Below are 27,616 nucleotides of genomic sequence, written 5' to 3'. Positions count from 1 at the left end.
CAATGTCGTAAAATTTAAAACAGATCCTTACAAGAGGTTGCAATGCCTACCCTGAGGTTGCAAGTAACTATTTACTTCAAAATATAAAAATCATTTTAGGAAACAATTGCGGGTTTCGGAAAAGTAAATATAGGTCCCTTACTTACTTAAAACTTGTCTTACCTTAAATTTTGTCAACTTTAAAATCCCTTTTTTTGCGTAATGCAATATTTTTCGTCGTGAAAAATCATTCAATTATCCAAGTCATATCATTAAATTTTACTTCACCGGAAAAAAACACATTGGATCTGGAGTCCAGACTCTTAAAAACATCGACAAGAAAAAATACTCTTGATTCAATCAGATTTAAGCTTAAATCAAGAACCAAGCCTCTTAATTCGAGCGGATTTCCTTTTGATTTAAGCTTAAATCTGATCGAATCAAGTGTTCTTTTTCTTGTCAATGTTTTCAAGAGTCTGGAATCTAAATCCAATGTGGGTTTTTTTTTTTTTTTTTTTTTTTTTTTTTTTTTCCAGTGTAGAAGTTAAGAATAATTCTCATTTGGCCTTTAAGTAACCCCCTTAAATAGAAATTTAAAGAAAATAGGTTCTCACGCAGGGAAGAAATTAATTAAAGATCAACTGTAATCAGGACCGTTAATGACGTCTGCATGAGGATGCACCACTGAACTAGTGCGGTCGGAAATGTTGCAAGCTTTTGCTGACGGTTGCAGCGCGGCGGAAGTGATGCGTTAACCACATGCTTTCCCCAGGCCGCACCGCGGGCTGATTATTGAAATTGATAGACAAAGTCACACACGAGAAATACAGAGGGACAATGAAATTATCCTACTGGTTGAAACAGATGCTTGTTACAGACCAAGGGCGAAAATGATGGACTAATTTTCAGATGTCTCATGGGTTAGCGTTAGTGAGTCTATTTATGACCTCCTTTGTCCATTCCGACCATCCGCTTTCATCGATAGGATCGCTACTTTTTCCTTTTTTCTCTTTTATTGATAGCTTTGCCTATCAACCAATCAGAAATGGATTCACATTGTCTTGACTCTGAGTATAAAGGGACTCTAAATGTGACGTGGTCATGAAACGCGATCCGCATCTTTTGGTAGGCCACCGTGCGACGCGGTCCGTCGCGTTTAATTAGGGATCACGTCGCTCTCCTCCCTTAAAGGCGTATCTCTATCCCCACATGAGCCGCGAAAAGCATAGAGTTTTACGGAGAACAGGGCTCACGTGGAAATCGAGATAATCTCTTACGTCAGAGCAGCGAAGTTCCGTGCTTCCGCAAAGGATTCTCCGAAATTCACGGTGAGAAAAGTTAGCCGGGCATCGAGCCGGACTCGCCCCGGCGCCGAGTTATCTCGAGGATGCGAAAGCGTACTTTATTTTGACGGACGCGGATCCTGCAGCGAACTCACCAGTGGCGTGGCGTGAATTGCGATATATCGATTGTTATGGCATTTAAACCTATGGTAAAGAATCGATTACTGAGGTGTTCGCTGCGAACACCCTGTTTATCGATCCTTTTCCACAGGTTTAAATGCCGTAACAATCGATGTATCGCAATTCACGCCGCGCCACTGGAACTTACACTCTCCGAACAATGAAAGCTCCGGCAAAGTGCAGGACGTCTCCCCCCGACGAATTAATCCGCTCATCATTTCCACTGTTCCCAACACCTACATCTTCGTTCGGAGCCGGCTTTCCACCCCGAAGTTTGTTTCGACCTGCCCGGATCCCGGATCCCCACTTAATTTTTCGAAATTGGAGCGGATTTAACCGGAATCAGCCTGACCTCATCGGACGTTGCTTAGTTTTCTCAGATGCTTATTTTTTAAACGGAGAACGAACACTGGGAAAAAACACATCGGATATAGAGTCCAGACTCTTAAAAACATCGACTAGAAAAAGTACGCACTCTTGATTCAATCCGAATCTAGCTTGAATCAAGAACCAAGCCTCTTAATTTAGGCGGATTTCGTTTTGATTCGAGCAAAAATCCGATTGAATCAAGAGTATTTTTTCTTGTCAATGTTTTCAAGAGTCTGGACTCTAGATCCAATGTGTTTTTTTTCCCAGTGAAGCAGGGTGGCAAAATTTCATGGTTAAAAACATCTTGTAATTTCACGGAAAATATTTTATGAACTTTCAGAAATTTATGAAAGATATTGAAAAATACAGGTTCCCTCTTATGTTTCGCAATATGTAAAAATTGTGACTTTCTTCAATTTGTGTGTGTTTGAGTGCGGGTTGCACACTCTAGCCCCTAAAAAAAAAGGAAATATTTCACAGCCTTGTAAAATTTCATGAAAAATTTCACTGAAATTTTCAATCTTTCATTTCTTTCTCACGTTTCATGCCATCCTGGAACGAAGCAACACTGAAACTTGACATTTGATTATCTTGCTCTACATCACATAAAAATCACAAAAGTGACGCGTAACGCATAACGTATAAAGCATAACGCATGAGGCGTGGAACACTTCGGGATGGACCACGAAGCGGTCAGGGGGCGCCTCCTAGTATTTTTCATAATCTAGGGTTTTACAAAGACCTTAGAGAGGCTATTTCGTATATTTCTCTAACATACAGATGAAACATGAGAGAAAATAAACGAAACACTTATTTTTGAGGCAAAAGTTTAACTTATTTTTATCGTTCGAGTTATTTTATACACTTTGAATTTATGAAATGCGAAACTTCGATTATCAAACTTGGAGAGTGATTTTAGAAAATCGAGGAAAAATTCAGCTGAAAAAGCAAAGGATTAGAGTACCTGTATAGCGAGAGTATGGACAGATCGCTTCATGGAGGGCTTAGGGCCCAAAAGTGCAGCCACCCTTCTAACCAACTTCTAACGCAAAAAATTTCACTGCCAGTCTGCAGATTCCAATTCTAACCATGATGGCCAAGAATGTACAGAAATGAGCGTTCTTCCACGAAATTGAGTAAATTTATGCAAAAACTGAGTCAAACACGTGCTTAATAAACGACGGTTCATAACAATAGTATTAGTAAATCGTTCTGGATAATTGAAATTTATAGGTTGGTTGTATTTCTGGGCCCTAACTTAATTCGCAGAAGCAACGGTGAAGGCCTGATGGATTTTCGGAGTTTCACATCTGTCCATACTCTCGCTTTACAGGTACTCTACAAAGGAGTGGATATTTTCTATGAGCATTTCTAAATTTGTGTACGTTCGTGTGCAGGGCTGCATTTAAGTTGAAATGCGGTCAACCTGATTCCGATCCTCAAAGTAGATCGAGTAGCCTTGGTTCAGAAAGGTATTTACAACTGTTGATGATAATGAGTCAAATCGGCCCTTTTTTCAAATGCTTAGAAAGTTGCTCAAATAGACCAAGTTTACCAGAAACGCAGAAAGTCGCATCTTTAAACCGAGAAAAGTTTTAAGTTTTGCGTCTCCGTAACTGTTATTGTCAAAGACAAAGACTACTACTTTTTCGCTCAAAATCATTTTTCCTCTATTCGAATTTATGACATGCATAACTTCATCAAACGCGGAGAGTGATTGTAGAAAATCAAAGGAATCATCTGTCACAAAAACAAAAAAAGGTGATATTTTATTTGATTACGGAAAGTAAGAGGTAAGTAAGTAAGTAAAATAATAATTATCATCAACATAAACAAAATAAACTTAACTATAAAAATATGAAAAGAGACAAGCAATCAAAAAGTTAGGAAAATGATTCTTCTTATTCCATCTGTAGTTTTAGGAAACAGGATATCATGATTTATAGAATTAAATAAAAATGTGATTTATCTATCTATCACAGAAAAATTAATTCCACCAATAATAATGTTTATTACAACAATCACAGCATATGGGCATTTCCAATTCATTGTGATGGTACCCCTAATTAATTAGGTTACTGACCTTAATGTTTTAGTAGTACCATGCTCAATTAGTTTGAAATGCTCATATCATCCAACAAATTGGGGTAGTACCACAATTTTAGGGGATAATCCTCAACATTTATATGCTCTTGCGTGGGGATGCATTTGTTAAAACTTTCGCCAGGATGTAAAAACAAAGCCTGCTGGTAAAAAGACGGTTTTTTATGAAAAATGAATATTACTTTCGGCACGCGGCGCGGTGTGCGAGAACAAGAGGGCAGCCGATGATCAACGAGAACGGCCATTAAAAACTCATCTGTGTATCGGCAGTTGCAGGTGGTATAACGAGTTGCCATGCGACGGATCCAGGCCCGGGCCCGCGTTAATGGCTTTCCAAAGCCGGTCGCATGGACTCGAATTTCAGTTGGTAGTATAAATTATCGCCGGAGTCCTCCGCGAATCTAATTATGCCTCCGGTGCGACCCTAAAAAAGCGCGTAACTCAATTTCCGCGTGAGCCACGGAAAGCGGTGCGTTATGCGGAGCTGCGGCATTTCGTCAGTTGAGCGACGGATCGCCTGGAATGATTAATGGGAGCCCGTAAATCTTGCACCGATTTCACGCGATGACTGTCCTATTCTTACTGGATTCATTTAGCGTTGAAGTAATAATAAGCCCCGTGTCCGGCGATTCACCCCGGGTGCGATTTATTGTCCGTCGGTAAAAAACCCGGGAACAACTCAATGTCACCGTCAGTTTAAGACGCGCGCTCATCGAGTAAAAAAGAGTACGGATTTTCTCTACTTATTAATGAATGTAAAACGGAATTCCGATCCGACTACAGTCAAGTTTATGACCCCCCCCCCCCTTCCCTTTTTGAGGCAAGAATTTTCTGTGTCAGGCTGTCATAAAACGCGAAAGAAAGCTTATGAAAGATAGGAATTTCTCTTGAAATTCACGAGGCAGTGAAATTTTTGAAAAATATAAAACTTTTATTTCAAGGGTAAGATATGCAAACTGCACTAAAAAAATTACATCACAAGATCAAAATGTTTAATAATATTTAATTGGGATTTGTATTCATTTTTCTCGTATGAAAAACACAACGGTATAAAACTATGAAGACTAATCCTATGCTACACCATTCTTGTTAAAACTCCGGTAAGAACCTGCGTTATTGAGGTTAGGACGAGAATAAGTTCCAAACCCCCCTCCCCTCTCTTCCCCACCTACGACTAACCGCTTCAAGTGGGGTACAATTTTTCAGAAGACACCACCAATCTGTATAATCTTCATATCGTCAGTGAAACATAAAATATAAATACTAGTAAAATAAACAGTGTTTGAAGCTTTCTGATATTTATGTAGTATTGGCCGATAATTGACACTTTGAAACATATTTCTCATCATATTCCATAAATTTTAGTAATATGCCATTTAAAATCTCCCGATTTTATTTCAAGAAATGTTCTCACTCTGATACGTGTTGCTGGCAACAAATAACACCAAGATAATGTAAGGGGGAGAACCGGAATGGATCGTATCGAAGCGGTACAGAACGAAAATTTCATTTCGTAGGTAATTTATTTGTTTTTTTGCCGTATATGATGGCTCGTGACTTTATTTAAAACATCGTCTCTGAAATGAAAAGGGCAGATATACGAAATGCTCCCGGGAAATTTGTCGATGTGTAGACTAGCTCGTGAACCAAGGCCGATGAGCGGGAAAATTTCAGCCGGGACAAATCAGGGTTGAGCGAAAAAGTTCACGAAATAGAGAGAATTCCGCGCGGATTTGACGTCTCACTCGCAGGGCATTTTCATTGTGAAAAATTATGCCTTTGTTTCAGTCGAGTCTTTAGAGGCCGCGGCGGGGAAATTGAGACTCGCTAGTTATCCTCGCAAGAGGAAAGAAAAACCCTCTGAAAATTATTAAATAGGCCCCTAAGATACAGTGGCGTAGCGTGAATTGCGATGTATCGATTGTTATGCCATTTAAACCTATGGTAAAGAATCGATTATTAAGGTGTTCGCTACGAACACTCTATTTATCGATCCTTTTCCATGGTTTTAAATGGTATATGAATCGATGTATCGCAATTCACGCCACTGCTAAGATAGGATACGCCCAACGGCGAGGTACAAATTACACTCTGAGATTCATTAATCTGTATCTTTGTCCCAAGAGGCCTTTACTTAGGCGCAACCAATTTATATAGCTATTTCTTAAAACGAAAAAAAAACCTATCATGAAAGTGAAAGTTTTGGAAAAAGGAAGCGTTAGAATGGAGCCTATTCCTTTCATATATATTTTCCTAAAATTTTCCTTTCATATATGTATATATTTTTTATCAATTTACATTAAAGTAATCCATGCAGAGTGTGCAAACATATAAAAATCATGAGTAGAAAAACGCTGACTCCGCGAGTTTAAATAATAGGCCCTAGCATGAAGCGGAGTGATGCGACGTGCTGCCAGCACGAGACGCGCACTGGCGCCTACAAACCTAAGCAAATACTTCACGCATTGCGCTATGCTTGAGGTATCCCTTAGGTTTGTAGGCGCCAATGCGCGTTCCGTGCTAGCTGGCTGGCGCCGCGCCGCAGTGTGCCACGTGCGACGGCGCTTCACTATTTCACAATAGAGGTGTTGTACAGTATTATACGAAATTGAAGGCACTCCTCACTCCATCATACCAACAATAAATATGACGGGCATCCTTTGAGAGCACGGAACTTTCCTTGCAAAATAAGTCGAGATAAGAGAGATAAAGGAACATTCTTGAGTATGCCGTCAAGAAGATTTAATTTTGAATCAAGAATAAAACAGGTGAACAAAAGCAGGTTTCTGCTTGATGTAAGTGACTTTCATTTTTATAAAAGCATCTTCTCTTCTTTAGGAAAACATTATTTTCTTTATTAACTCATAAGAGAATCTTCTCGGCGGTAAATTTGAGGATATTTCTCCTTAAATTAGGTCATTTGTTCCTCTAATGAAGTTAAAAATCATACTAAACGTTATTAAATACAGATACTAGGACAGTAAGTTTTTCGACTACCGCTCTCTTTTTGTTGTCGTCACTCGATTTAATTTGCGAGGGAACTTCATGCTTTTGAAAGATGCCATCAATCATGATACGTTGGGGTGCCTTCGATCTCATATGACATTGTGCAACACCACCGTGGCGAAATAGTAGCTCGAAGCGCTACGGCAAACCAGTGCCGAAGTTAACTTATCATGCACAGGAAAAATGTGAGATCCTTTAGCTGAGGCAAATCAAAAGGTTTTTCAGTTCAGGTCTAAAAAAATGGGATTTTCTTGAAAGATAATTAAGCCCTGTTGCACCAAAGAGGTGTAGAGAGTTTTAGTGAATTATCTCTCATGGAAATGACGCTCCCTCATTTTTACCAAAAATCTCAATTATATATTTTTTTCCGTTGGAGCAAACAAACAGACAAAAAAAAGCGAACCCTCATTCTTCCAAGTCATTAAACGCATTTTCATCCAAAAACGTCGTAAGCAATTGTCGTTTGTATTTACACGTGGACCAATTAGGTTTGGGTCTCAAGTGGTAAGTGGACCAAAACTCCCCTTCCGAAAAAACGCGTGGACGTAAACAACTGGAAAAAATAGGTGCGCGGACAAAAATTTTTTTTAAAAAAATTCGGAAGTTCCACGGAAAATATATTAATTTACAAAACATGATCGAAATTTTTTTTGAATAAACTGCAAAAGCTCATTCTGCATAAAAATCGCAACAATCAAAAGTTTAGAGTGATGTGTAAGAAAGGACGTAATTTTGCAGCTATTTTGATCAAAGCGCTCCACGATCAAATTTTTTATCAATTGCAATATTTTTCGTTTGCCATCCTGCAGTATAAGGTGACTTTTAAGAACTTTTGAGAAGTGTCTGGAAAACCGAGAACGTATTAACCTGATCGATCCATTACTAAATAGTTCTCGACAGCTCTGTTGGTTCACCTTGACAGGTTCTCCAGTGAAGTCATTCACGCGATAGGGATGGCGTTTCAACAACACTGCCAAATACTGCTGAAAATTACCATATTCCCATCCTGAAACCGATGTAAAATATCCACATTGTATCGCTTAATCTGGAAACCTTGTCTTTCAGTCAGTGGCTAAGTTAATATGACACTCAAAATCCGAATTCCAGTACTAAGTTGAACTGAAGTCCCTTACTACGATAATGGCACCTACCAGCCAAATGAAGGAAATCCATGTTTTATGAAACTTGGGGTCGCATGCAGAATTTAAACGCAAATTCAAGCTTAACACAGATCATGATAGGAAGGCCTAACTTGCATCCAGATTTTGTCACGCAATTACATAGTTTATTTTATTCCAGGTACACTGGAAAGAAAACACATTGGATCTAGAGACTCTTGATTACATTGACAAGAAAAAATGCTCTTGATTCAATCAGATTCAAGCTTAAATCAAAAGGAAATCCGCTCAAATTAAGAGGCTTGGTTCTTGATTTTAGCTTAAATCTGATTGAATCAAGAGTATTTTTTCTTGTCGATGTCTTTAAGAGTCTGGACTCTAGATCCAATGTGTTTTTTTCCCAGTGCATTTAAAATGTTCAGCGTCAAGTCGTTGTGCAGAACGAACAACACTTTTTTCGGAATCCTGAACTTCACTGCATTTTCCACTTCGTCAAAGCGCTAACGAAAGGCCTACTTCTCGTCACCCTCCCCGTGTGTAAACAACGGAGTGGAAAACGAATATTATGTGTGCTGCATGCATTTCAGGGATAATAAGTAATCCCGTATAATGCCTCGGAAACGGGACTTGAGATATGACGCGGAAACTTGACATCGGAAGTAAACGGGAGGAAGGGATGTAGTAAATCGATAAACAGGCACTTGCCCTCGTCGATGCCCTAATTGGCATACCCTATTAGTCTAACTACACTCTATCGGTAGATATGCAATTAAAATACGCTACATTGAAAAAACTTCCCGGCAGTTTGTAAAAATTTTCGCGAGGACTTTGGAAAATGTCCTATGTTTGAAGGTTTAATTTCTTCATACGACATTCTTTAGTTGATTAATTTCATGCACATTAGAAAAATTACATTGCCTTGATACTATCATTCGATGGACAACTTCAAAAATGATTGAGAATGTCTCTACTGGAAAATGTCATTTGTTAACAGTTCCGCAGCAAGAATTCAGTTTCTTTTTGCAGTTTTCGGTCGCGTTGAGAAAACTACTTGTTGCTTTCATAAAGTTAGTGATCGAAGAGTATGTCAAAAGTGACGGCGAAAGTTTTTGTGTCGAGGTGGAATTTTTTAGTCGAAAAAACATGATAATTTACTACTAGGCACGGTGCGGATTGAAGCATTATTATAATTCATGTTTTCTTATCAAAATTTGAGGTGGAACACGCTTTGAACAGCGAAAATTACTGAAAGTTTCTCCTAACCGAAATGTCAGCGTGTTTAAAAGTATAATGAAAAGCAACTTAATCAGCCAAATTATACGTAATAAAAGGACAACTTAATTTGGGAGAAAGGTTGCAAAAAAACAACGAGAGATAAACAAAACCCGGAACGTTTCAAAATAGTGACAATTTCATTTTCAACCGGAACAAAAAATTAAGAATAAAAACGAGTCGTTGATACGCTGTGTTATTGTGAGACCGAGACCCAGTCTCGGTCAGTCTCGGTTGAAAATGAAATTGTCGCTATTTTGAAACGTTCCGGGTTTTGTTTATCCTTCGTTGTTTTTTTGCAGCCTATTCCCCAAATTAAGTTGTTCCTTTAAAAGTATACATTCCCCGCTCTTACAAAGAACAATCGCAACCGTCTTGAATTAAATCGCTCACTAAATGTTATCGTGTCAGTTTCGCGGTATGGAAATACGACAGCCTCGATCTTAGCACTTCGGCTCAGCAGCTCCATGTTGTTTACAATTAGATCAACACAGGGTGGGGAAAAACACGGTTTGATTGAGAAACCTGTCGAACTCGTTATAGTGCGCGATTTGATCTTAGTAAATTCTCGTTTTTTCGTGAGCGGGAAATTCAAATTTTTCTTAATCAACACTGGAAAAAAAAACACATTGGATCTACAGCCCAGACTCTTGAAACCATTGACAAGAAAAAATGCTCTTGATTCAATCAGATTCAAGCTTAAATCAAAAGGAAATCCGCTTAAGTTAAGAGGCTTGGTTCATGATTTAAGCTTAAATCTGATTGAATCAAGAGTATTTTTTCTTGTCGATGTTTTTAAGAGTCTGGACTCTAGATCCAATGCGTTTTTTTCCAGTGAATGCTAAATAAAAACGTTATTATATTGGTTTTGAGTTAGTATCTGTAATTTTTGTCGCGCGAATCGTGTTTCGCGTGAAATTCTAAAGAGAGATCATACAGCAAAATGCTTAAATTCGTACCTTGTTTAGTGGTCCATTGGCTTTTAGTCTCGATTTGTAGGAACTGCACCGAAACTGTCGTATTTTCTCTTCAGGAAAAAAAATAAAAGGACAGGAGGACAGACATTATGTCGTCACGACGATTAAATTGGCGGAAAACAAGGAAACACCGCATGAGAACGAGCCAAAAGCGTCACTTGGAGCGCATGATTAAATTTTAAAATTTAAAGGGGCGCCAACGCGAGGTTGTGAGTTACCGTCGCATAAAACGCATTTCCGTCCTCGGTGTCGGCTCCAAAGCTCACTTTAATTTTTTAATGAATTTTGGGGCTTGCGGGGGCAATTACGAGAGAAATAAACTGCATTCATCAAAAAGGAACCAAGCACTTTGCCGCGTGCACAAAAGCACCTATTTTCGTCGGGCAATCAACAACAGGTATGTTGCACTTGGAAATTAGCCAAACAAGTTGGCCAAACAGGGATGTACAATGCAGGATTCAATTCAAAGGTTTTATGAGTAGATTTATTAGGTCAAACCCTAAAATAAAACCGTATTGTGATGCATTCTTTTTTTCAAAACCTGCTCTCTTCAGACCTGCCGCCCTCTAAATTTGAGTAGCGAAATTGTTAAAATATAACATCGTGGCAATGTTTATAATTTAGATAATATGCAAAACTGCATTTAATAGGTCTTACTTTCAGCACCTTAATCAAAGACTCGTAAAAAAAAAGAAAAAATGAACTGATTTCACGAAAAATTGAGGATATGAAGTTTTGTTAAAGTTGGTCTTAAAACAGGTTTTTCTTTTGTACGAGATCAACAATTTGTAAAAACTACTTCATCCCTTCCCCCTCCCAAGACTTCCAATATTGAGAGATATTGATCCAGAAATGTTCAATAAAGTTAAACATTTATTATTTGTTCCATTTTCGTGAGCTCTAGCTCTGAGAATAAACCGCGGTTTTGGGGGAAAATGTGACACCTCAAAGGCGTTGTATCATATCTGACCCGAAGAGATGCGGCCTAAAAGTTTTTGTTTTTCAAAAACAAAAAAAAAAAAGTAGCGTTATTTCTTTTGATCTCATATGACCCATGATTTTGACTTTTTTTTTCATTCACTAAGATTAGTATCAAATTTCTCTTATCAACTATGGCGCGATACATTTTCAGCAGTGCTAACACCTTTATTTCATCAGTAAATCGTCAATTTATATTAGTTTAATGGGAGAGTTGGTTATATTGATTGATAAAAAATGCCAAATGATTCGTCTTCAATTAATACTTATAAAATTTTCGTGGCTTAGAAGTTAGATCTAGTGTATATATTTTAGTTATGGCTGTAATCGTTTTTTGTATCAAGAGGTAGAAATTGCGCCTAAAGCAGAACGACCTAGTATTTTGACGAGGGTCGTTTAGATGAAGTACATGGAAATGTTGGTGACATTGAGAATGAGACCGCCACCGGGTAACTTGACATCCCGCTACAAGGCGCCCTCCCCTTGTCACCCCTTCACCCCTTTCTCTCGCAGCCCCTAGCCCCCGTGCCCACATTCCGTCTCTCCGATTTACTGTTACTCACCTTGATTGCCAATGAACCTGGCATGAGTAAGGTCTTTCATGAGAGACTCTTCGCCAAAGAGAGCGAGAGAGAGATCTTCGCCAACTTATTCCGTTCCGGATGAAAAGCTTCAACACTTGGACAACCCAGCTCCAATGCAATGCCTCCATGAATTTTTCTTCCTCGCCCCCCTCGCCCCCTCGCTCCCCTCTCAGCCGGGAAAATAATATATCGCGAAACTTTGTGGCGCTCTTATTCGCTGTTCTGCCTGATTATCAGGGCGGATTTACCCTCCCCTTCACCCCCTCCTGCACTGCTTATCGACTTCCCGACATTGGCTCGTTGGCGAGTGGCTCTATCTGATCCGATCTTATTACTTTCAAGTTTCCCGTTTGGAAAAATAACTACAAGCAAATCCTAATCCATCCATTCGTGCACTCGAATTGTTCCCGTCCTTTTGTCTTACTACCATTCAATCATTATTTTCGCCGCTTTTTGCAAGTTTTCCTCCTCTTAATCCGGAGACTTGATCATTTGGCGCAAAGACTAGGTTATGACCCACTGGGAGTGTTGTCTCAGTCCTGTCACACCCGCTCCCGGAGTTTTCAAATCAAATTCACCCCTTTTGGAAAATTTACCGTGGGAGCCGTTTCAGTTCTCAGTGTCTCACAAACCTCCAGATTCGAAAAGAATACTTTGATTCTTGAATAAATGTATTTTACAAATATAACACCTGCAATTTTTTTTCATCCGGAAGCAGGTGAGTAGTAGGTACTTTTTTTGATGATCATCCAATAGCAAAAGAATAGTCATTGTTGAGAGAAGTGTACATATTTCAGCCGGTTCCACTTTCCTGGAACACTGATCAGTCAGACCAACCGAATTTTAGGGATAGTATCGTTAGGACCGAATCTTTTTACATGCTACCAATGTAAAAAAAACTGGCTTATTTGGGAGATTAATTCGGTTAAATGGGACTGTTTTCAGTAAGAAAACCTCTGAAAATGCAAATGAGCAGCAATATTGGGAGAGGTCATCAAGTCGTAAAACAGTCTCGTGACGGACTGTTTACATGACAACAGAATACTTATTTTGCCATGGACTCGCGTGGTGGCAGAAAAGAAAAGCGCAAAAGAAGAGCGAAGAGTGATGATGTTGCCTTGAGCAAGACCTGGAAGCAACATCCAATTTTGACGATGGCGCTTTCACCGGATCAACGTGTCTCGTTAGGGGATGCAAAAAAATACATCTATTCCCTCAGAGGATTCTACATTCGAGAAGGAAGCAAAGGCGCTCCAAATAGAAGGCAAGAGCCGCCATGCGAATTTCTGACCGAGTGGCAACCCCTACTTTCACGAGTCGTCCCTGATTGGCTGATTTTTCCCGTCAATTTTCCAACCCACCTGGTGGCCACTTGCTGAGACCCTTATGAAAGATAACATGAGATTCATTTTCTATCGAAAGTATCTTGAAAACAAAGACACATTTATGCTCCGGAGATTTCAGAAATCATCTTTTGGGGTTTTCCTGAAGAGATTGATGAGTAGTACGAGCCAATTTTTTTATCAAACACACAGACGGCTCGACATGGATTTTTTTTTCAACTTAAAATATGACACCAGAAGTCATAGCTCAAGTGAAATTCCACGTCGAGCTGTTCGGTGTGTTCGAGAAAAAAGTGTCATGTATTACTCATCAATCTCCTGAGAAAAATCCAGAGAATTGACCGCTGAAATCTCAGACGCATAAATTTTTCGTCGTTTTCGAGATATTTTCCATAAAAAATTGACCCCGTGTTATTTTTCATCAGGACCCCAGCAAGTGGCCACCAGGTGGGTTGGAAAGGATAGGAGAAATATCCTCAAATTTACCGCCGAGAAGATTTCCTTATGGGTTAATAAAGAAAATAATGTTTTCCTGAGGAGGAAAAGATGCTTTTATAAAAAGGAAAGCCACTTACATCAAGCAGAAACCTATTTTATTCTTGATTCAAAATAAAATCTCCTTGACGGCATACTCAAGAATGTTCCTTTATCTCTCTTATCTCGACTTATTTCGCAAGGAAAGTTCCGTACTCTTAAAGGATGCCTGTCATTCTTATTGTTGGTATGTTGGAGTGCCTTCAATTTCGTATAATACTGTACAACACCTCTATTGTGAAATAGTGAAGCAACGTGGCACGCGGCACGCTGCGGCGCGGCCAGCCAGCCAGCACGGAACGCGCATTGGCGCCTACAAACCTAAGGGATACTTCAAGCATTGCGCAATGCGAGAAGTATCTGCTTAGGTTTGTAGGCGCCAGTGCGCGTTCCATGCTGGAAGCACGTCGCATCACTCCGCTTTATGCTAGGGCCTATTATTTAACTCGCGGAGTCAGCGTTTTCAGGAAGATTGCGTGCTTCTCGGTTTTTTCCCTCTTCTATTCATTTGTGCATAGTTTCTTTCGACACAACTACTGCTCATTGACTTTAATATCAACGTCATCGCTTGGGAAAGGTTTTACAAATATCTGCCACGTTTTATAAATGTAAATGTTTTTAAAATAAAGTAATATTTTTATTAAAATAAAGTATTTATAAGGTTTATTTTTCATCGAAAATTTTAAGGATGAAATTAAACCAAATACTCACCCATGACAATTTAAAAAGATAGATCAAAAGAAGGAAATGAAATTTCATTTAAAAAATGAGTTACCGCGACAACTCTGCAGTCTCTCTCAATTTCTCATTTCATTATTGTCAATATAATTTTACATAGGGACTAAAATATGACACTTGGACCAAGTCACTGTTGCTCATTTCACGCGTGGACGAAACTACTGGACAAAACAAGTGTGCGGACAAAAGATCGTTGACGGAATGCCCTGAAACCGACGACCTGTAAAAGTAGGAGTTGCCACTTGGCTCGCAATTGGACTACATTTTGCAATTTGGAACTATAAATTCTAGCCCGGTTTAAGAACAACGCATGTGCTATTCGTTTCCCTATGCACATAAGTGTTTTTTCAGATGAGCTAGAATTTATAGTTCCAAATGGCAAAATGCAGTCTAATTCGTCTTAAGGCTCTTGTTCCCTCCTCGAGACGCTCCCAAATCCATGCTTCAAGTATTTGAATCTCGCTCCGTTTTTATTAGAAAAACATGTATGAACAATACATTCGTGCTAAAGAAGAACGCCGTAAGAACATTCGAGAGTTAGCAAACTTATCCGGATGAAACATAATTTTTTGGGTAAAGTTCTGCATATTTTTCCTTGAAATTTTCGAATACCTTAGATACAATTGCGAACAAAATTGTCTAAAAAATCGAAAGAAAAATATTCACAAATTTCCCTGAAAATCCGCACTGTGTAAAAGAAAGTTTGGCAGTAACTCAAGGCTCATACAGTGTTTTTCCTTAGCACGGGAGAATATGAAGCATACACTGCACCGAAAAAAAAAGAGGTGCTGTAGTAACTTCCCGCATGTTACGATTGTTAAAAAAATGTCTGACAACTCTTGGATGTTGCTGTTAACACTCTAGCAGTTAACGTAGCATGATGTAAAAGTAACATCTTAGGATGTTACTTTAACAGCCAGAGTGGTAATGACTACATCCAAGAGTTGTCGCGCATTTTTTTAAAATCCAGGATGCTATTACAGCACCTCTTTTTTTTCGGTGTGAGCAACTCTTTTTTGCAGTAAATCGTAAATGGATACGTCGAATATGACAAGGATGAGAGTGTCACCAAATGAGTGTATTAAAGAAAATGTGCAAAATCCCGGTTGTAATTCCAGGTGTTTGTATGTGTTTCAGTGTCGCCGGAGACGATTGTCATCCCGATCGTCTCATGCATCATCGGTTTCCCCCTCTTCGCCCTCCTCGTCATCTGTTGCCTGAGGCGGCGCGCCAAATTGGCCCGTGAGAGGGATCGCAGACGCACACAGTAAGTCAAACTCCTCAAATTCGCCCTATAGTTCCTCCGTCTTGTTCTCGCTCCGTTAAACTAACACAACACACTCCACTCCCTGACAGGCTGCCTTGTCCTTGTCAACAGAGGATAATTGCATCCATACCATTAATACGGATCATAGGCGGATCCGGGGGGTGGGGGGTGGTAGGAGGGCGTGCGCCCCCTGCCCCCCCCCTCCTAGTTCGCCCGAAGAAAAGGAGGAAGAAAGGAACGAGTGGTTAGATTTGGTAATTATATATGACGAAATTGACTCGAATTGCATTTTAAATGTTTTGAATTGTGAAAATTTTCTGGGAGGAGTCTCCCGGGCCCCCCTTACGCCCCCCTTTCGAAGTTGTTGGATCCGAGTATAATATGGATGTACTCAAGTACTCCATTCGTGGAAATGCACCACTAGATTGGCCGTAAAAAATGAAATTAAGGACCGCGATACCTCCCCCCCCCCCATCAAAATTTTGCATAGAGCAAGCCGGACGCATTAAACATTTTGGAATGGGACTCATTAATTAAAAAATTGCGTTTTTTGTCCGTTCTTACTCACATGAAAACTGCGAGGTCTTCTATACTTAAATGGAGTATTAAAGTAGCATTACGTAGCAAGTACGTAGTATCAATGGACTAATTTCTCGATGACTTAACAGGTTTTCGATGAGACGGGGGAAAATTCTGCCACACCAAACGCTACTTTCAATCTCTTTCTTTCGGTCAGATCAACAAGAAGGAGCTCTACTTCCCATTGCAACACAAAATGTCGGTTATTATTTCTTCCTGCGGAGAGCTTGTTGTAAAAGTTTGAAATTTGACAGAAATGTTCTAAAATCTAGAAATTATCAAATGATTGATCGACAATCAAATCGCTCTCTGAAGTGCTGAAAATCTACCTTGACCAATTTTTAGCGAAAATGTGGTTCAATAATGGAGATGTTGCATGTGTGAGGAATTTGCGATTTGACTGTTGATTCTCATGTAAAAGTTCGCGAGAAACACGATGGTGCATCCGGTTTTCTCTGAAATCATCTCCCAAGCTCAGAAAAAGCTCTCAAGTGGAGGCCAAAATGGAGGGGATATCCCACGCTATCCTGAAAGTCCACCTCTACATCAAGACAATCTCTCCATGCAAAGATAGGGAGCAAATACATTAGCAGTGAAGCCGTGTTTTCAGTTTTAGAGTCACCAAATAAAGTGGCAGCCCTGTCAATGTATTTGCTCCCTATTTTTGCATGGAGAGTTTGTCTTGATGTGTAGAGGTGGACTCTCAGGATAGCGTGGGATATCCCCTCCATTTTGGCCTCAAATTGAGAGCTTTTTTGAGCTTGGGAGATGATTTCAGAGAAAGCCAGGGGTACCATCGTGTTTCTTGCGAACTTTTACATAAGGATCAACAGACAAATCGCAAATTCCTCACACATGCAACATCTCCATTCTCACTGCTTCAAATACACAAATTTCTGTAAGCTCTATGAAATGTTGCCTAGTTTGAACGAAGCTAAATGGTGAATTAATCTGAAGTCAAATGGAAATTCGCTCATATTTTAGAGGCCGTGTTGCCCACTCGCTCAGTGATGAAAACCGTGCCAAAAAGCATCCGCGCGAAACTGAAAGTGAGAAAAAGCGCACTGACGTTGGGCTGCTAGATACTCTTTCTTGTTAACATCCGTCCTGACATCAACCGTGTTCCTCCTGACAAATCGCCGAGATCCTCCCATTCCAACCTTTATGAGACAGATATTTTATTCGATGAGCCCCTCTCCCCGTCCCCCGGTCGGTCACTTTCTAATGTTCTTCACTCCGGCGCGGCGGCGGCGGACGTCGCGACGCGTCGTGTGGCGTCGCGCCGCCAGATCGCGCTGCATCGCACCGATGCACCGAGATCTCGCGCCGGGACTCCCGTCTCATTCGGCAGCCATGCATCGTCCGCGAGGGCACGTCGGGCTCCTGAAATTAATATGGTTTGCACGTAGCGCACAGCCCCGCCCCCCTTCCCCATCCTCCACCCCCTCCCCCTTCAGCCCCGGTATCAGCACTTCTTCCCCACGTCTTGTTTTTCACTTCTCGAACAGATTTCTAGCGCCTCCACTCTCGGCAGCTGTTGCCTCGGTGAAACCTAACCACGCTCGTTAGGACCGTTCAGACTTCGTTCTTCCTTCTCTTTTACGGGAGGAGACGAAGACGACGGAAAGATTAAAAGTGTGCAGCGCAGGAAAGTGCATTCGTGTATTGTAATAAGGTAGTTGCCAGCGACTATGTAATGAGGAACTCAACCTTATGAGAGTTGTTTTAATTAACTTCATCAACAGGTGCGCGGGAAAAAATAGTCGGAACCGAGTTTTATTAAATGCTAACGAAAGTTTCATGGCAGCTGGAGGAGAACCCTTCTTAATTATTGCACCTACTATAGTTCGGATCCCGCTGAAGTTTTCAGAGGACACGTGCTTCCTTCTTTCTATTTTCCGTTTGAGGGGCTTGGAAAACAAGGTGCATAAGTGCAGTTTTTGCTGTTTCACAAAGTACGAGTTTGAGTTCTCGAAATTATTTGAGTCCTCATGGTGGAAAAAAAGTTCAAGCTGACTTTTTGATGCTTAAAAATTGGCATTCGGGAGCACATTTTTCACAGAATATACATTAAGACTAGTTTTACTTGCAATCATTCATATCTCAATTTTTTTCAAATACTGCACTTATGCGCCTTGTCCTCAAAGCCCCTCATTTATCTATTTCTTTATATTGTTTTAATTGCTCTCCTCTGGGGAGTTTCAAGGAGACCTGATCAAAAAGTTGGCGATTTTCTTCGATGCAAAGATTGCATCGGGTGAAAGGCAAACGCCCTTTCAAGTTAAGCGGCTTTCCTTCGAAATCAATTTTTTTTACTACAATTCAAGCCCAGTCAGTCCTTGAAACAGTAAATTCAACAACCAAGTCATCTTAGCAGGTTGAGTGGTGCGGTGGTATCATGATGAAAGCATTTGATTTTCAATGAGAGAAAATATCCGATGATTCGTGCATATTAAAGTCTGCATAATTCTTGCTCAATTTTGTTTGTTTGTTTAATCGAAAGCCACCAATTTTTCAATAATTGACAGTCTTAAATGTACCAGTGGCGTGGCGTGCTTTGCGATGTATGGATTGTTATGCCACTTGAACCTTCGGAAAATGATCGATAAACAGGGCGTTCGCAGCGAACACCTTAACAATCGATTCTTTACCATAGGTTGAAATGGCAGAACAATCGATACATCGCAATTCACGCCATGCCACTGAAATGTACTCCCAAATATGAGAGCATTGAATGGATAAACCGACGGCAACCTTGAATAGACATTTACGTTCTGTTAGAGCGCTAAAGCCTGGCCTATATAGATAAATTTCCATGTTTAGTGGCCGATGGCACGGGTAGCGAAGCCATCAAGATTTTGGAACTCATGAGATAGCAGACCGTATTAGTAGTCATCCCTTCAACAGCTCCTTTCCTTAGGAGCTCTATACGGTTTATAATGCTCCTAAGGGAGGTTTAATGGGACTCTTGGCGTTGCATCATAAAAAGAACAGTTTTATAGAGTCTAGAGTTGAACTCAAAAGAATTACTTCGAAAATAGTGTTCTGCTAGAGACAAACATGATTTACCTCTGAAAGAGATGAAAAATACGGAAAGAAAATAATATTTGTAATATTTACAGATTTTAAGGTCGGTACATAACTACCTTTAATTTTTCAAAATCTACAAAATTTTTTGTTTTATAAATCCAATTTCAGGTAGAGGCAAATCGTTTTAATCCATTGCGACGGTCTAATTCCCAAGTTTTTGTGTTGAATTTTACTCGAGACTCGTTGGAATTTTTCTCAATACGATGTTATGTAGTTACGTAAAGAATTTTCTTGAACCTCCCTCAATCAAAATAATAATCATATGGGACTCCTATGAGAGGATCCATCATTAGAAGGATTATTGAAGGTCTCTAGGCGCGGCGAACGAATGGGACGGTATCCTGGTACGGACCGTCCAAGCAGTTCTTAAAAGGGTCCAATTTTATCGGTTAGTGTCCCTTAAAAAATATAGATGTAATGCATATTTTGAAACAATTTACACCAAATTGGTAAAAATGAGTGTTCCTGTGAGCCTATCACCATGATCTGTGTTACCTTCATTACAGAAAGTATTTAATCGATCTGCTTCATTCTCATCGTGACTTTGCAGAGGACCCTGATCTCAACCCTAAATGGCTTTAGCTTTAACCGAACAATAGACATCGTTAAATGAATCATATCCGATGTGAAACATGGCTTGCACTAAATTGTCGCTTAACCGGTCCATTTAATTTGTTCCTTCGCTTTCAACGACAAAGGGGAGAATACCTCCTTCGTTACCCCTTTGAGCAACCCACCCGTTCCCGCCATACGCTGCCGTGGGAAAACAGTAAAACTTTCGATTCGTCATGAGTCGAGCACACGACTTCGATTGCAAAACTGAACTTTTGGGGGACAACGACGTACATACATTCGGACGTCACCAAATCTTGCACGATAAAATCTGAAATACGCAAAAAAAACTTGCGGTTTTTTTTCATCGAGGATTTTAGAAAATTTTATTCGCGTTTTAATAAAGAGTCTCTATAAAAATGCATGGACAAATTTTGATGCATTTAATGGGAAATAAAGGTATAATCTACGAAAATATGACGACGTTGGAAAGTTCAAAGGCGTTTCTCCGTTAGCTCCGTAGTAAACCTTCAACATCGATGTGGAATCGAATGCGTCTCCGAATTTCCACATCGGAACACGGGAATGCTATTACCTTCTGCGTTGTCGATTAGCAAGTAATTACTCGGACTTCGCCCAGCAATTCTCTTGAGGAAATCGGTTTATTTCCTGGCAAATTGGCAACGTGGATCTCTTTGAACAAATCTACACTGGATAATCACCGGAGCGTGAAGTACTTTGGAGCGTATGTTCCGGGATAAATGGTTTTCTAACAAGTTGGCGTCTGCAATTCGCGATACAGCCGTCGCGTCCTGCGCGCGAATCTTCCAATTTTATTTTTCTGGTATGAAAGTCTCACAACAAAGAAACTGGACAGAAGCTCAACTAGAAAAAAAAATCGGTAAAAGCTTTTTCTGGTACTTCTATAATTGCAATAAAATTACTAATTTTAAGCCCAAGGGTGATTCCAGTAATCATCGAACGAGAGGGTGTAGGAATATTATCACTTGCTCCATTTAGGTTGTAGGACATTTCGTCAACGATTTTTTGTCCGAACACTTGTTTTTTTCCAGTAGTTTAAGTCCACGCGTTTTTTCGGCAGGGGAGTTTTGGTCCACTTACCAATTATTGAGACCCAAAGTTAATTGGCCCACATGTAAATACAAACAACATTTGCTCACGACGTTTTTGGATGAAATGTATAATGTCTTGGAAGAATGAGGGTTTGCTCGTTTTTTGTTTGTTTGGTTGGCCAAACGGAAACGAATATATAATTGAGAATTTTGGCGTCAATTCCATGAGGGAAAATTCACTAACACTCTCTACACCTCTTTGGTGCAACAGGACTTAATTATCTTTCAAGTAAATCCCATCTTCTTATACCTGAATCGGATGAACCTTTTGATTTTCCTCAGCTGAAGGCTCTTAGATTTTTCCTGTGTACGAAAACTTGGCGACGGCGCCGGCGTGCCACGGCGCTCTGAACCACTATTACGCCATGGAGGTGTTGCACAGTATCATACAAGATTGAAGGCACTCCAACGTATCATGATTGATGGCATCTTTCAAAAGCACGAAGTTCCCTCGCAAATTAAATCCAGTGACGACGAAAATAAAAAGGGAGCCGTAGTCGAAAAACTTGCTAAGTCCGAGTACCTGATCCAGTAACGTTTAACATGATTTTTGAACTTAATTAAAAGAAAAAGTGACTTGGTTCAAGCAGAATTATGCTCAAATTTACCGCCGAGAAGATTTTCTTATAAATCAATAAAGAAAATAATGCCTGTTTATAGAAAAAAGGATGCTTAAATATAAAGAAAAGTCACTTAGACCAAGCAGAAACCCGCTTTCATTCAGCCATTTTATTATTGATTCAAAATAAAATCTTCTTGACGGCATACTCAATAATGTTTCTGCCTAGATCGAGTCACATTGTTCTCTAATGAAATTCAAAAATCATGCTAGCTAAACGTTATTAAAAACTGATGCTAGGACTAAGTGAGTTTTTTTAGATTACCACTCTCTTTTTGTAACGTAGTATCTTGATTTATTTTGCAAGGAAAGCTCTGTTCCCTTAAAGGAAGCTTGTCATTCTTGATACATTGGAGCGCCTGTGATATACTGTGCAACACCTATGTCGCGAAATTGTTGCTTGAAACGCCAGCACTCCGTGACGCGGCGGGCGACCAGCGTGACACGCGCATAGGCGCCTACAAACCTAACAAGGATACTTCACGCACTGCGCAACGCGTGAAGTATCACGTTAGGTTTGTAGGCGCCAGTGCGCATATCGTTCTGTGTTAGGCTCATATATTTAAACTCGCGGAGTCAGCGTTTTTCAACTCACAATTTTGAAATGTTTGCACGCTCTGCACGATACACTTAAAGAAAAATTTACAGGTTGTACAGACATACCGTCCGTTCTTTGCGCAGGCTGGAAGTTTCGGCTGCTGGAGCTGTAGCTTAAATTGCTCCGGGTGCTACGCCCGGAACTTTTTGCCTCTGAGCCCGGAACGCGGACGGTTTGTCTACATAGCCCGTAAGCACGGCTTCAACGGCCATTTTTTTCAGTGTATTAATACCGTGAAAGTTTGTAATTTTACCCAGGGGTATGCATCTATCCTGTACAAAATAAACAGTAATTCATTTTGATTTTGAAAGGACTTCACTCTCCGCAGCACCATCTTACGTTGGTATAATGCCTTAAGAAAGTTTGGCGCTTTTATCAAGAGACTCTACGTTTCGAATGACGGAAGGAAAGTCGAAAGTTTTTCAAGTGCAGAGCGTGAAAGGAACATTGATAAAAAATGAAGAGAATAGACTGGGTCCCGAGCTGAAAACTCGACTTTGTAGGAATGAGTTGTGACGTCGTAAAATACCATGTCCGGCTCATTTTTCTTTCTGTGCTTGTGAAACTTGTAGCGCGGACCGTTTCGTGAGTAAATTTTGAATACGTTCGCAGAGGTCATTGAGATAACTTGTCATCGGACAGTGCTGGAGTGCTGACCCTCTTACGAATTTACAAACTGCAGAATTTACGAGATTTGCAATTCGGTACTCCTCAAGGATGCGCGTTCCCCATGCAATCGTTTTTCATATGGGATTGAATTGGAACTTGTAAGACTAGAGGAACATGAGCATTCCTTACAGTTCTGTCTGGGAATTTCGCGAAGCTACTACTTCTCTTGGTTTCCTGGATTTTTATCTTTTCATGTAGGATTTTGTCGATTGTTTTTACAGATTGCATTCAATGCAGCACAGAGGAGTGGCGATGTAAATATTTTCCTGGTTGATAAGTTTATCTATTCTTTAACGCTCCGAGAAAACATAACGTGTTGGAAAATCTGCAACGTCAGATATCAAATTATTCGGTTGCTTCAGTTTTAAGAAAATCTACATCGGTAAACAACCAACAAACTCCAAAGGTGAAATTCGTCGAGGTATCAAACTAATTCGACCCAAATACGAATATCATTTTCAATGCATAGGAAAAAACTCTAAGTTTACGTCTAAAATAACGTTTTGGCGGATGGTCCCAATAGATCTCTTTTTGCACCTAAAATTTTGGAAGCACGTATGCAAACGAAAAACAAACCTATGTTTTTTTTTTTAAAAAGTACAATGTTTCACCGTATCAAGCGTTAAGATGGTAACTGGTTTGATTCAGTTTCCAAGGCATTTTTTAATGAAAAATCAGCTATTATATGCTTTCAGGCATGACCCTCCTGTTTTTAGCTGAATATTAGGAGGAAAACTAATCTTCCAGCTGATTGCTTTTGAATCCTTCCTGTTTGCCTACCAACGGTAGTAGATTTTAAATCTCGTAAAAATGAAATTATTCTGCTACTACTATCTCCGCCATGCACTTCCTTTTATCCTTTTTTATCAAATAAACGAAAGGCTCGTCCTCACAAATCTCAGATCTCAAGGATGCCTTCCGGTGGGATACCAAGGGACGGCTTTTTACGCGAAAGAAATTGATGGGATCGATCGACAGAAAGAGTACAAATGAGCGAGAAAATCACCGGATGCTTTCTGCGTCCGGCGATAAAGACAGTGTGAGGGAGAGGCAATTGATACCGATCTCATTGAAGAGGACAGTGTAAAATGTTTACGGAATGAGTGTTGAGATGAAGCTGACGCTCATGCGGCCGTTGTAGAACACTGCCTGGACCCAGACACAAATTATCTCAAACCCTCTCACGCGTTTATAGTCATCACTCTGTATGAGACGTGGCCGTTCCGTGGCAACCCATTCGTCTTATTTCCAAATTTTTACTTTCATGGAAATTGTGACAAACTTAAAGGTAGTACCTTCTTTAAAATTTCTAAGGCCTGCTAAATTTTTTCCTTTGTGATTTTTTGTGATGGCAAATCATTGTAATTCTTCAGAAGGATCTATTTCCAAAGTTATACCGTTAAATGTTATTCAAATTCATGAAAATTCAAGTATTACGTAACGAACTTTTTATGATTTTTTGACCCCCCCCTCCGACCCTTGTATTGCACCCGTAACTCAGCCCTACACGTCCCCTTTTGAATTACGTAACGCTGGCCTGACACCCTCCCCCCCCCCCCCCATTTTCATTCAGGAAGGACGGGATTTTCAATTTTTGCACGTTTTTTCAAAGTTTTTTTCCCGGTTCGAATTTGTTACGTGACGCTGATGGGCTTGACCCTTCTCCCCTTTGTATCGCACCGTAACGCTGGCTCAAACCCCCCTCCGCTCTAAGTGCGTTACGTAATACTTAAACAGCCCGTTAGTCACAATTTGAACCATATCGACCGTGTAAGTTCGCAACCACGTATCTCGGTTTGCGGCGTCGTAGACTTCCTGACTTACTTCATTTTTTAATTGGTAAACTTCTCAACGGTAATTTGTGACAATCGCTGTGATGTTCCTTCTCAATGCGAAGAAAATCCTGCAAAAATGTCAAGGAAGTATGCCGACTAGACCATCTCTAAAAAAATAAAGTCGAAGCGGGGATTGCAAACACCGCAAACGAGGTACGAGGTTTGCGGACTTACGCCGTCGAAATGCGACTTTCCAAAGGGGAAGGATCTGTCGAAAAACCGCTATGAATACGGCCCGCAAACTTTCGGCGAGAGTTCCACCGTGCGGAAAGTCCAAGAGAAGGGTGACAAAGAGAAAGAACATGCCGACTGTGATTTGTCTTGGTGCTCAGGCTGACTCTTCCTCCGCTCTGGCTCATTTTTGATTAACTTCCCGGCTCCGCGCGGCGGCCGGCCGGCGCGCGGCTCCCTACCACAATTTATCACCCCACCGGCCCACCCTCCACACCCCACCCGGATCCCACACCCGCTAACAAGATTCCCAAGTCGGCCGAGCAGGGCGGGAGCACGGATAAATATTATCTTTAATGCCTCCTCGCCTCTTTGCCAGTGCCTTGGCGCGCCTTGCGATGAATCGATTTATCTGTCATTTAAACCTATGGAAAAGGATCGATAAATAGGGAGTTCCTTCAAAATCGATTCTTTACCATAGCTTCAAATGGGGAGATATCGATAATCGACCATTCAAGCCTCGCCACTGCTCTGTGCCTTCGCCATTACGCCGAGCTCATTCCACGCTCCACGTTTACTTTGAATAACCCCCTCCCCCGCCCCCCAATTTACTCACCTGAACTAAAAACAATAAACGCGGATTTAATTTCGCGCCTCTTAACCACCCTCGCTCATGCATCGCTGTCAAGCACCGCCTCACTCGGGGGAAAAATGGATTTATCACGATATGGAGAGCGTTTCCCTCCGCACTTTCTCAATTAGCTCGGCAAAATGCTCCTCGTGCCGAAATGGCAATTAGTCACGTCGAGTGTAGTTTTCATCGTGATAAGTAGGTTTTATCCGTGGTATCGATGTGTTTCTACAGGACTGAGAAATGTCATTGCACTGAAAAACATTGAATGTTAATTTCACATTCATGTTAATATTCATACTGTTAAAAAATGTGGAACAAGTATCAAATGCTGATTTTATATTAAAAAAATTGCCAACTCAATATTGAATTTTTTCATTTAACCATAGAGGTAGTCGACCTAGCATTGTTTTAATTGTAAAATCAGCGTTAATACTTATTGCACATTTTATTAACATCATAAATGCCGAGGCAATATTCAATTTTTTCCCCTTGTGTGACAAAAAAAACTCTCGTCATTACATTGAAATATCTCCTCACTTTAATAACTCATACCTCTTTGACGCAACGAAAAACTGCCGAGTACACAGCCGATACTTTCAGCACACCAGTCGGCGGAAATCCAGATTCAATGCGAAAATGAACTTCTTTGAAATGATCTCGTTTCGGCTGGGGAAACACCTGTTACATCAGGGAAGTGACTCTCTGCCTTTTCTGAATTGCAGAGATAATTTTTTAATTTCTCTGAGTATTCCAAAGGAAGGAGACTTTTCCGATTACCGATTGATTAAATGTTAAAATTTCGATTAACTGCGTGCTCAATTGATTATTCACTAACGATTAATCGGAAATTGAAACTTTTTCAATTCTTGGGTCAATTGTCTGAAAATTAACACAGTACCTATATAAAATTGGAACTCAGGACCAAAAATTCTGATATTTTATAGTGAAATAGGATTTTAGGAGCAGGTACAGAATTAAGTGTGCCGAAATTTGCTAAATCATCATCGAAAAAAGCATGATTTTGTATTCTCAAACTAAGCACAAATGCTGATTTACACATGGGAATCTTGGTGGGCATCCCAGGGCACAAGTTGTTATCTTGAAAAAGTACGGTCGAAAAATATGCAGTAATCGATAGATTGATTAATTAATTAATCTGTTTTACTTAATGAAAAAAAAAATAACTAGACATTTAATCTTACTTAAATTTATCGTATGATCAAAGTCTTGAAACTATGTTGAGTGCAAATCCGTGCAATCTGCAGCGCGAAGTGCGTCAACCTGCACACGGCGCGTGGATGCAACTATTGATGTCCAACGGATGTCTATGTAGCATAAATGAAAAATTGAAGGCGCGATGCTTTGGCAGCACGCGGCATTCTTCAACTAGAAGACGCTGCTGGACAGCGTACACGGAATGAAAACGTTCTCTCTTCTCATCACTACTTCATCTCTTAATTTTTCCTCTTTCTACAAAACATAACCACACTTCAACATTGTAAAATCCGACTTATGAATTTGTATTTTTTAGCGCAAATTTCTCTATTTTTTTCACTGATTTTTGGGGAAAATCTGACAAATTGTGAACGATATTCTACAGTTATTATTGAGGAACAAGTGATTTGCTAAGCAAATTTTGCTGCTTGTAGAATTAATTTAGGTTCCTTCGTCTGGTGAACGACGTATGCCCGTAAACTGAGGAGAGATCTGACATGTGAGTGGCGTGCAATAGGATTTTACTTCAGCAACATGGCGGAGGTGGCCAGCCACTACAATGAAGCGTTAAGGTTATTGCTGCGTTTTAGAGTCCTCTCATTTTGTGGAAGTAGCGTGCTAAACTTTGACTGTTCTTTGAGCGCGGAGATTCCCTCCATCTGCCGAAGAACTCGCGGTCTTTACGTGGCGCGGCGTGCGTTGAATCCGAACTGTTAGTAGCAGTGCCAAAACCAATGAGGTTGTGTCGATCAAAGGCGTGGTGTGCTTTGCGATACATCGATGAATCTAC

The 27,616-nt window shown here is 40.3% G+C and overlaps 1 protein-coding gene across 4 annotated transcripts in view; it reads left to right on the top strand.

The window, feature by feature from the left end:
• LOC109043809 (uncharacterized) overlaps positions 1-27,616 on the top strand; it is a 149,118-nt gene that overhangs the window by 61,896 nt on the left and 59,606 nt on the right. For all 4 annotated transcript variants that reach the window (XM_072299989.1, XM_019061126.2, XM_019061125.2 and 1 more), the window contains one exon: positions 15,602-15,731. In XM_072299989.1, the coding sequence (XP_072156090.1) occupies positions 15,602-15,731 (130 nt within the window). The remainder of the gene's footprint in view (positions 1-15,601; positions 15,732-27,616) is intronic.

The sequence above is a fragment of the Bemisia tabaci genome, chromosome 4 (assembly GCF_918797505.1).
Source record: "Bemisia tabaci chromosome 4, PGI_BMITA_v3".
Taxonomy (NCBI): Eukaryota; Metazoa; Arthropoda; class Insecta; order Hemiptera; family Aleyrodidae; genus Bemisia; species Bemisia tabaci.
Note: the sequence above shows the minus strand (reverse complement) of the source record. Positions and strands in the feature narration are given on the sequence as shown.